The sequence below is a fragment of the Phalaenopsis equestris genome, unplaced genomic scaffold (assembly GCF_001263595.1).
Source record: "Phalaenopsis equestris unplaced genomic scaffold, ASM126359v1 Scaffold000517, whole genome shotgun sequence".
NCBI lineage: Eukaryota > Viridiplantae > Streptophyta > Magnoliopsida > Asparagales > Orchidaceae > Phalaenopsis > Phalaenopsis equestris.
The window spans coordinates 1,411,472-1,424,985 of record NW_018164957.1 but is presented as its reverse complement, the minus strand read 5'-3'; the positions used below and the strand labels follow the sequence as shown (position 1 = coordinate 1,424,985).

Here is a 13,514-nt window from a genome sequence, read left to right as displayed (position 1 = left end):
AAAAAGTGACATCCAAGCAGAACGCCTGGGGCACGCGACAGCTTTCTCTTGCAGGTAGAGCCACTCTCATCAACTCATTTCTTCTCCCTATGTCCATGTATCTTCTCACACATACTGACATAATGTTGTTCATCATGTTGCCTGGGAGCAACATGTAAACCACAAAATGTTGGTGGTCTTGGCTTTCAGGCATCCAAGAATTGGAGGGGACCTTCAAGGGCTCGCATTGCATAGAATTTTTTACGGGACATAAATTCTATTCTTTATAAATGATTGGCAAGCAAAATATAAGCTTGATTTCTCCGCCCAAAGTTTTAACTGCAGCACTTCAATCTAGTGGAAAGTCATTGAGGGGTTCCGATATCTTCAGCCTATCTCGCGGTGGAAAATTGCCAGCAGGAACAACATAGACATTTTAAATCAAGCGTGGATTGTTGATACTCCCAACAATCGTTGGCCTCGTCCTGCTAATATTGGAGTCTTGGAGGATGGACGGGTATCTAACCTGCTTACGGACGGTGCTTGGAATCAACAGGTGGTTATTAATTATTTTGGCAATGAAATAGTTGCACTTATCACTCAAATTGAAATCCATCAAGATATGGCTGAGGATTGCATTGAATAAAATAAAATTCATACGGGGAAGACCATAACTTCTTTAGCCTATGAGGCTAATATTTCCTGATGTCGAGCCCCAACAGATGTGGCTCCACAAGCTTCAACTTCATCCGCGGGTGCGTTTCTCTAGGTGGCATTTGCTCCACGACGCCATTCCTACTTGTATTTGGCTCGCTAGGAGGGGCCTTGCGATTGATATTCCATGTCCTAGGGTCTGTCCCAGTGTGGTGCTCTTATTGTTTATGTTTCTGCAAGATTAGAGATAGTTTGAGCTCTTGGGAATTTTCTCTTACCGGTTATAATATCTTTATTGAAGCTATTGAGGGTTTTAGTTCTATCCGAATGGATTTTATGGCACAAGCCAGATGTTTCTGCTACGCAATTCATCACTATTGGCGTGCTCGTAACGCTAAGACTTGTGATGAAATGCATGACACTCCCTCCATCATTGTTGCAATAGTTCTTGAGGCCCTTACCAAGACTTATTTTTACCCATTTTAAGGGCATTGGGATGCTAGCCGATCTTCGGGGTTGGTTCGTTCACCTTCCTGGCATCCCTCTCCTCATGAGTGGTTGAAAATGAATGTCGACGGGGCTTGACTCCCATCCAGGATCGTCGGTACAGGGGCCATCATCCGGGACGAGTAAGGCAGAGTTATTGCTGCAATTGGACAGCATTTTCAGCATTGGGACAGCACCCGTATTGAGATTATGGTAGTTCGCTCCCTCCACCATATTTGCCAACCTTAGATGTTTAAAATTGAACTAATTATTATTGAAGGGGATAACTCAAATGTGATGGAATTGCTTAGTTCTTCTATGACTCAAGCGATGTGGCATCGACAACCGCTTTTTGCATAAGAACTGACTTTTTGGTTGAACTTTAAACAAGTTATTTTTTCTTATATGCCTCGTGATTGTAATAGGGTCGCCCATTTTTGTGCTAAGCGCGCCCTTAGCAATTCTTTTCCTTTATTGCATATAAATGATGATAGGGAATTCTCTATACTTGTAGATGACATGGCTCACTTTTATACATCATAAATGCATACTTGCATAGTTTTTTTTTTGTATTTTTTTTTATATGGTAATTAAAATGCATTTTTTTAAAAAAAAAAAGAGAAACTCAGTACATTCAAACAAGTTTGACATTGCGGCCCAAACCTCCATTTCCAAACAGGAGAGCTTTGCAACACTACATTGTCAACACTTCATAAATCATGTAAAATGAGTTCTTGCGTTAAATTACAAGACTTTTTGTAATGCTTATAAGATGGCTAAAAGCCACCAACCTCCCTTTAGCAAATCACCTGTTATGGTATGACTCATATACCATATAAGGACAGACGCTGATTTTTTTGATGTGATTTAAGAGATTTGGGTGGTATAAATGTGAAAAAATAAAGTTTAGTTATAAGATATGTAAATTCATAGCATTTAGTGTGCCTAGGTTTACTCCTGGGGTTATAAATATGTCAGTTAGTAACCCCAGGAGGTATCCCTGATTTCTGTAAACTCTTTTCTGATTATTGAAAAGGCTCTGCTCCACTGCTCCAGAGGACGTAGGCATCTTTGTCGAACATCGTTAAATCTCTGTGTTCTTCTGGATTTGTGTCGCTCTTGTTTTTCTTCGCCCTAATTTTCTCAACATCACCGAATCATTCATCATGTATTCCACTTGAAATTAGTCGTGGTGATATTGGAAGTCTACCCTGCATAGCTTCAAAACATGATTTCAAGTATTATGTTTTTTTTTTCCCTTAATGCTTACTCTCGATATTGTTGGGGTTTTCCAATGAAGTTTAAATTTGATGCCACGTTGGGCTTACTTACATTTAAAATTTTGGTTGAAAAATAGTATAATCATCATATTAAAATTCTCTGAATAAATGACAATGAAAACTTTTGTAATAACTCTCTACAAAGCCTTGTTAATCTAACATTTTACATCAATGATATGCCATTAACAAATTTCATCATCCGACACAAATCTCGAGGCACTGCACGAACCTCGAAGCAATTTTTTTAGCAAGAAATATTCAAACTTCAATTAAAAGTTATCAGAACTCCGATTTCAACAAACTTATAGCCAAATTGAACGGCTCGACGAGAGGGATCCAACGACACCATAATGGGTCCAATCCACCTCAGACCACCGAAGCGACAAACTGCTCTAACAAGGTGTCGTGGGACGCTCGCAATCCTCCAACCTTGGGTCAACAACAATGCACCAGCAAATTCCTACGTCTCGAGCAAAGGAGCTCCAGCGGCTCCCTGCACAGGTTATTCGATCGGCTGGTCATGGGCCGCTGCAGAAGGTTGGGTCACGAGTTGACGATCAGATCGCCCAACCAACTTCCATTTTCCACCAGATCCTTCCCTTGCTAGGGACCTTGGAGCTAGTTTGATGACTCCACTTTGTCCGTCAATTCAACTGTCTTCCGTTTATTGGAAACAAACTTCTTTTTTCGCCCTTCGCCCTTCGCTCTCTGGCCTACTTTCTCCATCCCTCTTTTTTCCCTCGAGGCACTTCTCTCCCTCCGATTTTTTTTGCCTTGAGGAGGGATCACAACGCAGACAATCTGAAGGTGGTCCTCATTATTTACAAACTAGGGGCCTCTCCCGAAGGTTTCAAATCGTTTACCATAAAGATTTTTGAGAGCCGATCAACTCATATGCAGAGACTCAAAGCAAATATAGAATGACAAAGGGCCCAATCAAGCGTATTTATAAGAATCATAGGCACAAAAATCCATAGTTCAATTATGCAAGCTTTGATTACGAAATAAATGATATCTATTTTTACATTTAATTATTTTACTTTTATCGCAGATGTTATTTTCAACAAGTAAGAGAATCGATGAACTAAAATATATAAATCAGAATTTACCCATCATGAATCTCGAGAAGATCCAGCAAACTATGAAATAGAAAAGTACAGCTACAGAAGGCCTACTAATCAAATATCAAATAACTCATTTGACCAGACAACCCCCAAATAGGGGCCAAGGCCAACCGGGTGCAGGCCACCCAAAGCAAGGACTAAGGCTAATCAAGTCAAGCAAAGGCATCAACCCGCCTATCATCGCAATCCGACTCAAGGAAATAATTCAGTGTTGTCAGCAATCTCATAAATGTTGATATTCCTCATCAAGGGTCAATAATTGACAATAACATAACCCACGAATACCCTGAAGAATTCTCTAATCAATGAGTGAGCTATCTATTGGATTACAATGACTCACCCACTGCGAGATAGCCTAGTTTCATTATGTCGGCAGGAGCTCCTCATCCATGGATCAATAGTCGACAACCAGGCTAGAATAACTGATCGACAAAGCTAAGTTGATTGAGTTAAGGCAAGCCAACCTGTAGACCATCAAAAAACAACCGACCATCCCGATGTAGCATAGTCGAATTAGCATGCCTTGCCCAACCGAGGTCCATTGAGTTCAACCGACTTAGTCAAAGGGTAGCTGGGTTGTAGGCCCCCACATGTAAACTTTCTAAAATATCATCTAATATGTACCCCCTCCAGTATAAATTGAGAAATCATTTTAAAAGAAAAGGCAAATCAACATTTCAGAGTATTGTTCATACTGTGCATCTCTCTCTGTCTCTTTCTCTTTAATGTCTTACGCTCTATTCTTTGGGTATGATTCACAGAAAAATTAGGATTAACCACTCATTAGTTTTATTTGGGACTATTTGGTTTAATAAAAAAGAAAAATAGAGTAAAAACAATACAATATATTTGAAATATTTTATAATTATTTGATTGGTGTAACATAAATGCTTAGTATTACTTTTTGTTTTTGTGTTTGATTTGAAATAAAATGAATTCAATGTAAAGCCCGCCCGTGGATGCTAGCTGGTGGCAGGTAACGGGTGGTGGATGAGAACAACGATATCTTGTGCGATATATTTGAAAATTGGCCAAATCAACTGAGTTTTGAATCATCAAAAGTAAAGCTCATCAAACTTTTATACTGCATTTCCTTTTCATCAAACAGAACGCCAATTTTTTTTAGAACTTTTGCAAGAAATTATGCATTACATTGGCAATTTAGCAAGCCAAAAAGCCTCTAAATGAAAAGCAAACAACCACTTTAAAAGAAGAGAAACTCAGAAGATTCAAACACGTTTGCCATTGCGGCCCGAACCTCCATTTTCAAACTAAAGAGCTCTGCAGCACTGCATTGCCATAGATCTCTAATCTCCATCTCTATACAATTACAACACTCAATAAATCATGTAAAAATGAGTTCTTACGTTAAATTACAAGGCTTTCTGTATTGCTGATAAGATGGCTAAAAGTAATCGGCTTCCCTTTAGCAAATCACCCAATCATTCATGTATTCCACTTGAAATTAGTCATAGTGATATTTGAAGTTCATCCTGCATAAAACATGGTTTCAAATATTATGTTTCTTTTCTTGATGCTTACTTCTGATATTGTTGGGTTTTTCCAATGAAGTTTAAAATAGATGCCATGTCGTGCTTTCTTACATTTAAATTTTTTGTTGAAAAATAGTATAATCATCATATTAAAATTCTCTGATTGGATGATGAAAACTTTTGCAACAACTCTCTACAAAACATTATTATACAATTTGGCATTTTACATGATATTTCTGCCCTCATAACTTGAGTAAAATTGTGTTGTACAACATAAACATTGTCACGTTCGGAAATCGTTCAAAGTTTTATGATTTGAAGATCATCTACACCATTCATTTTGGGTTGATATTTTATTTACTGATATTGATCCTATTCTTTGCTTATCATCTTCACTACAAATAATATCTCTCAATATTAGCTCCACCATAATAAACTTCCAAATTACCCCCATCTTCAAGTAGTTGATTGTTTATGTTTTCATTAGTTGTGCCCTTAGACCTCCAACAAATTTGCTCCTCGCTCAATTCCCTGCATTTTAATCTGCCATGCTTCATATTTTAAAGGCTATAAATGCTACAATCCAACTAATGGGAAAGCCATCCTAAAGACCCTTTCTTTTTCATAAATCTAATTTCTATTTCACACCATGATCACACCAATTTCTGCCTCTTAGAACTCCATGACAATCCCACTTCATTTGATTCCCACAACCTGCCTGCCTCCTTTCTCCATATACCATGCTCCCAACAAGAAAATATTACATGCGAATAATGTACATGCAGATTTGTGATATTGTGGTCCTATTGAGTGACATTCTGCACCTGCGTTGTTTGCAAGTAATATTTCTTTGCTAGCAACACCCAAAACAATCTCCTTCATAAAACCGCAACCTCCATTGAAGCTCCACGCCAATCTACCATTTTTAGAAAGTAAATAAAAGAATTATGAAGAGCTATCTAGATTTGAATAATATTTGAATTTAAATTAATTAGAATTAATATAATAATAATTATAATAATAATTATTAAAATTTATCTTATAACCTTACTTTTATAAATATAGGTTATATGATTTTTATTTGAATTATTAAATAATAAATTATAACTAAAAGATTTCTTTCCCATATCTCTACCATAAATTTTATATCATGGTTCGGCCTTATTGAGAAACATGGGGCCTCAAGTTTAGGCCCACAAATGGTATCACAAAATTTGTGATTCTCATAGATTTCACCACTTGTGTATGTAGGCCAACTTTGGGTTTCCTTGAGTCCATTCTCTATAGCAAGTGGTACTAGAGTGGAAAACTCAATTGGAATAAAGTGGTTCATAACATTTCTGGCTCATATGAGTCATTCTTAGTTATTATTGAGTATTAGTTAAAAACAATTTCTTTCCATGGTGCCTTCGAGTGGTACTGAATTCTAATTGTATGATACTTGATGATGTTGAAAAGTTTTCTTTTTTGAGGATGATTAAAAGCCAATGCAGAGAGCGTTCGTATGAAGGAAAATTACAAAGGCATGTGATACACCATCAACAAATTTTCAAGATCTAATACAAATCTCGAGACATGGTACAGATCTCGTGAAAATTTTTTTAAAAAGATATGTTCAAATTTTGATTAAAAGTCATCCAAAACTTCGATTTCAACAAACTTACAATCAAACTGACCGACTCAACGAGACAAACTCAATGGTACCAAAAATCAGTCCAATTCTACTCAAATCAAGCATAGATCAAGCTGTTAAATCACAATTGGAAGCTTTTCGAGCATAACTAAACGATCAAACATATTTCGAATCTGGCAAACTTATAGTCAAATCAAGCGTATCGACAAGAAAAATCCAACGACTATAAGATCACCCAATTCTGACATCATTGAGACACTAAAATGTACATCGAACTCTGTCTAATCAAGCAAATCTCTCTAGGTCGTCTGATCAATAGTGGTATAAATTTCTTACTTATTTGTAACATAGACTCTATAATTAAAGCCCTGTCCCCTCATGGAGCTTGAAAAAGACTGAAACTTGGAGAAGAAGTAGAAGTCAAACATTACTTCTACAATGACGATCCGACGAAAGCCTCATGCTACTGTAGCTGTCGATCACCGCCAACCACCGACTACTACCACTTGCTGACTGTCGCCGATCACCATCAATCGCCTGCCACTCTTACGACAAAGCACCGTATAGAGCAACTTACGAAGCAATGCATCATCCCTGGCATCATGTCGATCCCGAAGATGGTGCATTGAAGCTTCAACTATTGCTCTCCCTTGCAACTGCTCCCTACCGTGGGGCCACAAGTCCTTCCGCTCACCGAAGTTGTAACTTGAGAGGTTGTGTAACCCTTTCTCGCTTATAGGATAAGGAGTTGTACCTGTAATAACCAACTCAATGGAATATTAACTGGGGCAAGACCTCATGTTTTTTCCCTTTTTGGGGGTTCCACGTAAAATCTTCTGTTGTTTTCTGCCAATCAGTTCTAATATCTAAGTGTGTGTTGGATTCTCATCCAAGACTAACATGTTAATTTATCACTCTACCGCTATGAATTCTCTTACACGCATAAACATGTAAAACTTTGGATTTATTCTCACATCAAATATTTGAAAAATATGTTGGTATAAGAAAATGAGTGGTTGACTCTCACACTGAAACATATGCTTTAGGGTTGAAATTGAGTTTACCACTGATATATAGAAACCAACTTTGATCACCAATTGGTTCATCGTCCTTAACATGCTTCCTCTCTTTGCTCTTTCACTTCCTAATAATTATTACATTACTCAATCACTAAAATACCCCGTCATCATAGTACTAGAAGACATGCCATGGAGCTTAGGACCTGATCCCTTATATATTCTCATAAATACTTTTTTTTAGTTCCCTTATATCTACAACAAAATTAAGTAAATTAAAGTCATTCTAATGATCAAGAAAAGAAAAATATCAACATGAAAATTCATCACAAATTGATAACAAATTAATTATTCTTTGACATTAATCTCAGAGCAACATTTTCAAACACAATTGTATCTAAACCGTAGCTTTAAGCCATATCAATATTTTCCATCTATTGCCATGACATTAGCAAGCAAGAACAACATAAGGATTTCCATATTCTTAAGCAACCGCTCTATAGGATTCTACGCAATTCCTATATTTTTATCAACTTTCTCACTTTTATTGATTAACTTCATATTAGCACAACTCACTACCATCGGAGTTATTCTAAAATGGGACAATTGCCCATATTACTAATTTAATTCATAGCGAATGTCATCCCAAGCCTCCAAATCTTTTTGCGGGTGATTAATTTTAAAGTTATTGTTTAAGATACTCATGGTCTAATTTTGTCTCAATACTATCATGACCGCCACCCTTCCAGCTTTTTGAGAAAATATTTTCCTTCAACCTAAGTGAAATGATATGAAATTAAGATGGTCAAATGTTGTGGGATAATCTCAAGATTTAGCGTACAATATCTCTTATTATTATTTTTTATTTTTTAGTTTGAGGCTAATGCCTCTATCAATTTTGAGATTTACACCTTGCCTTGATGAGAAGAAACACCTCAATTTCAGAATTGTATTTTTAAAACTTGCCACAACATGATGCATTATCATACAAAAGTTGTGCAAAATAAACAAGAAAACTAAATTAAAAAATTATTTTCCTTTTCATCGAAAATATGGAAATAGAAATAGGTAAATTTGCCTCATCATTTGTGATATTATTTTGGAGCATTTACAAAAATAACATACAATTCTTATACATTTACATATCAAAAACCTAAACTTCTATATTTACATACAAAATACTCAAATATTTAATATTATATAAACAATACCACATATCTAACTTTAAGTAAAATATACATTTTCATACATAAATTTATGACACCAAAGTGTTATAAATATAAATATCCAATCTTAGTCGTTAGATATGTAAATAAATAAGAACCTTGTTGTGTGCATGTAAATCTTCTTATTATGTTTTAGTGTACCACACATAAAATTCTTTCCACTCCACCAGCTTTCCTTGGACTGTAATTTTTACTTCAAATGACTTTCACTATTTTGGATGCTAATTTTATCCATATCATAATGCATGAAAGTTTTCCAAGGTGGATATGTTGTCATAATTAACTTATTTGGTGCAAAAACATTGAAGATCATGAATACGATTTTACCTGGAAAGAAGACCAAGAAATACCAATGCTAAATTTTCTTTAAAACCGAAATGCCTTTAGCAAATATAGCTGCTCACCAAAGTTTCCTTGGATCAACCAATCAATACATGTTAAAGGCTCACTCAAGTCGTAAGTTGTAGCCTCTATAACTATGTCTTTTCTACCGGCTAACGATATTCGCCCATTTCCTAAAAGCTTGAACATGCTCAAGCCTATTCCTCTGAGCATCTGTTTTTGCATTTGCAGCTTTTAAATTCCTGTACAAATCTTTATGGAGCCTGAGGAATTCCTCCTTATATTTCCATTTATCAGCAAAAATGTTATGCCTTATCATATAATTAACAATTTCCATTACTCTCTCAAAATATCCACCTCTAAGGAAATTCATAAGCAAACAGTCTAAAAAGTCCTGGTGTACAGACAAAACTCCATCCTCAAATCTTCTCTTAATCTCTCCCCACAATATTGTGATTTGGCGATACATCTTTAACGAAGAATACCCATTTAATAGATAGCTGAATGTCTGGATTGTAGGATGGATGTTTTTCTGCTGCATCCTCTTCAATGTTTTAATAGCATCTTCCATCATATTGGCCTTGCAAAAGAATAGGATTGTACTATTAAAATCATAAACCAATGGAGAGATCGAGTCCTTATCCCTGCTCTCTCTACTTAGATGCCCTACAAAGCATGATATATTCCCTACAAAATATTGTTTATTTTCGAGTGGTTTTATAGAGAAATCTCCAGAAAGACATGAGCTTACAGCATCCTCATCAGATAAGTTAGCAAATAGGCCAATTTTTCTCATCTGCTTCAGCACCACTTTAGATTCTCCAATAAGGTTTTTCTTCCGGTAGGCTTGAAATAGTGATTTGTACAAAATGGCCTCAACAGAAATGCCAACTGACTCTAAGTCATCTAAAACATCATGGACAGTCTCCAACCAACCCAACTTCATACACGCAGCTAACACGAATGTGCTAAAACTGGCGTCTTTTGAATCAAGTTTCTTCTCCATTTCAATTAGAAATTTTGAAATTTCACCGACTCGTCTTTCTTTAACGAAGCCATTTATAAGCTTTGAAAGAGCCATTGTACTTGGAGCAACCTTTCCGTCATAGAAGAGAACCAACGTAGATGGATCTGATGGATCCAAAATGAAATCACTCCCCAAGTGATCAGGTTCAATCACAATTTTATATCCCATAGCCAGATTGTTTGATCCAATCTGAAGCACGCAAGGTTTTCTTAATCCATTTTTTAATGCATTTAAACCATCACCACATTGAAAGGATTTTGGTCGACCATACAAATCCAGCATAACTTCCATGGCAGTATTAAGATCATTACATCTGAAAAGCAAGTTCAGCAAACTGTCATAGAACTGAGCATAATGGCGACTTAATCCAACATAAACAACGCTATCAACATGTGCTTTCAATCTCATCAATTCATCATGTTGCCCGAGTTTCTCATATATTCGACCAAATATAATAATCGAATTTGCATCAGCTGCCACTCCTATCTGTGACATGAACTTTATTATTAGCAGAGCTTTTTCGAAAGACTCAAATTTTGAGCATGAATTCAATACAAGGTTGAACATTGTAATACTTTGGTTTATGAGCTTCAGTTGCTTAGAATTTTTTGTATCTGCCTTTTTATGTAGACACTGTTCACAAATCTCAATAAGAATATTAGATGCAAGGTATGATCCAATATCTGACTTAACCAAATGATAAAACAATGTGCTAACTAAATTGAATGATGGAAATTTAAATCTATCTAATGAAATCCTCATTATTGTGGATGCCGGAACAGGCATTTGACTTCTGGCGAGAACGAGAGCTAATCTGGTCAGAGAGTCATAGTCAAGAAGATGAGGACTCTTATACAAAACCAAAAGCACCAACTGATATGCTTTAAGAAGCCAGTGAGAACTTAATGAGCATGTCATCAAGTTGATCATTTTTTTCACAAGCACTTGTTTAGGGAATCCATGCAAGCTTTTGTAGCTACAGAAAACTTCCCAAGCATCATCCACACTGTTCTCTTCCAAAGCAGCTTCAAGTTTTCTCAGGGGAGATTCACATAATGAGCTTTCCCATGAAAGAACTGATTGGGTGGTGCCAGAAATATGGGAAATGTTTGAGCTGAAATTTAATTTTTGATACCTACCAAACTCATGATGCCAACCATGACTAAGTATAGAAGATGAAGATCTTCCACTGTTAACCTGGAAGAGAAGTAATGCATTAATACATGCAAAAATTGAATGATTTGATGTTTGATTCAATCAAAAGAACTAAAATCTTACAATGATCCAGCAAGCAGGTCTTGCTTGTAAGCCCATACATGATATTTTCTGGCTTAATTGATAAAACCAGTAGAAGACTCTCATTTTGTCTTACCATGAAATTATGCCAGAACGTTCATGTTTACCGTGCTCCGATAGTCAAAATTGGATTTGGAAGTTATCCAAAACTTCTTTTGAGCAGCTAAATAAATGCAAACTCCAGCATTACTGATAAATTGCGTATCCGAAGAAGACAAGAGTAAGATTTAAGTTTGAAAATATATCAAGATGAAATCAAATAAGAGCAAAAAAACTTTCATTCTGATGTTTTATTTCTCCAATAGATTGTAGGTGCCCAAATGAAGACTCCATGAATGACAATATTTTGACGAATGATACCGTTTGAAATGTCCTCTCGTGCACTAACCGGCAAGAAATATCGTCGAACTCCCTCCGGCCTCTTCACTGGAAACTGTTCGTTGGGCTGATTCTATCCTCAAATTATTTCTTATTGGAGATTCCTCTAGGCCTCGATTAGTTCTCAGTTCGACAATAAGAAAAAAGCCAGTGATACCTGGTGACGCAACAATATCTCGCGTTAGCCACAGCTGATCTTCGTCACACCCATTGGTTGCGATTCGGTAAACTTTGCAGCTCTCTCCTCAGAATTCCCCTTTTGAAGATGACGTGAAGCTTCTGACGAGATCCCAAGTCCGGCTCCGGCCGTAAAGATCCCCAAGAGATTGAAATGGTGATCGTTCGCCGGAATATGTTGTCCTTTAGGTCGTCGTTCCTCTGAATATCAAGAAGTTAAAATTCAATTTTAAATGTCATTTTAACTATGCATTAAAACATGTATTTCATTTTTTAGAAATAGTGATCATATAAATAATTTTGATGGTATAAATAAAAAAAAAAGAGTCCAGATATTAGATACATAAATAAATAAAATTAGGTGGCATCTATTTAATTTGAATTTCTTTGTAATAATGACATTTCTGGTGTGATACCAGTGATTTTGGATAATGACATTTCTGGTGTGATAAGAGTGATTTTGGTGGTATAAATGTAAAAAAGAGAGCTTAGATGTTATGCATGTAAATTACATAAAACTATTGGCATAAATGTAAGAAAATAGTTTAAATCAATCATTTTTTGTCGGTTCAATCTAGTTCGATGCGGGGGCGGTTTTTAAGCCAACTCAAATCAGATCATAGGTTGATTCACAGTTGAACCTGTTAAATCGATTGGTTAAGTTCGGTTCGATTTTCTAAACAGAGGTATAAATATAAAGGATATACAGATCACCAAAAAATATTAATATTTACAAATTAACAATTAAGAAGATTTTTTCGAACAACTAAACCAATGTATTTATGCAAGCATTGATCAAACTATTTAGAATTTGAAAAAAAAAAAAAAGTGAGTTGGGGTTTTATCGTGAATTTTAATATTTGAGTGAAAATTTGGAAAAACTGATGAAGTGAGTGGTTGCTTTGTAAATAATAAATTACCTATAATCTCCCTAAAAGTGATATAATGCATTGAATAAATAAAAATTAATGATTTGAAAATTTCCAAATTATTAAAAAATTAGCTGATAAATAAGAAATGAATATATTCCCATTTAAGTAATATTCTATTATATTATTACATAGAAGATTTACCTGCATATCACAAAATTTTTATGTCAACACAAATGTATTTAATATATTACATTCAAAATTTTATTAAAAAGTTGTTATATCACATTAAATAAATTAATAATAAGTAAAAGTTAAAATATGAGATAATTACATTTCGATCATTCAAAATATTGATATTTATAAATTTATCATTCAAATTATATTTTAAACTATGATATATTTATACGTGCCACGATTAAATTATTGAGCATTTGATAAAAATAAGAAAAAATATTAATTGGATTTTATCATGTATATTGATATTTGAGTAAAAACTGGAGCATTGATTTCTAAATAGAAAATATCGGGGGG

General features: G+C 35.3%; 1 protein-coding gene across 6 annotated transcripts; it reads right to left on the bottom strand.

The window, feature by feature from the left end:
- Positions 1-4,730: 4,730 nt before the first annotated feature.
- LOC110028651 (pentatricopeptide repeat-containing protein At4g17616) lies at positions 4,731-12,312 on the bottom strand. Of its 6 annotated transcripts, none has more exons than XR_002294443.1 (3): positions 11,539-12,312; positions 9,219-11,457; positions 4,731-5,016 (listed from the first exon to the last, which is right to left on the bottom strand). XR_002294443.1 is itself a non-coding variant. In XM_020730586.1 (3 exons), exons 2-3 carry the CDS (start codon positions 11,620-11,622, stop codon positions 9,379-9,381), a joined length of 2,163 nt encoding a protein of 720 aa, XP_020586245.1. In that variant the 5' UTR covers positions 11,623-11,989; positions 12,092-12,312; the 3' UTR covers positions 9,003-9,378. The 6 variants fall into 6 exon arrangements, 5 of the variants coding, with proteins under 5 accessions (XP_020586245.1, XP_020586246.1, XP_020586250.1 ...); XM_020730586.1 differs by lacking the exon at positions 4,731-5,016 and having other exon boundaries at positions 9,003-11,457; positions 11,539-11,989; positions 12,092-12,312; XM_020730587.1 differs by lacking the exon at positions 4,731-5,016 and having other exon boundaries at positions 9,003-11,457; positions 11,539-11,745; positions 12,092-12,312.
- Between the last annotated feature and the right edge of the window lie 1,202 nt (positions 12,313-13,514).

Bases quoted from the DNA above. Each gene is read 5' to 3' on its own strand.
- LOC110028651 (XM_020730586.1), bottom strand. From the start codon at position 11,622: ATGAGAGTCTTCTACTGGTTTTATCAATTAAGCCAGAAAATATCATGT. The intron at 11,458-11,538 runs GTAAGATTTTAG...CTTCTCTTCCAG, and splicing joins GACCTGCTTGCTGGATCATT to GTTAACAGTGGAAGATCTTC.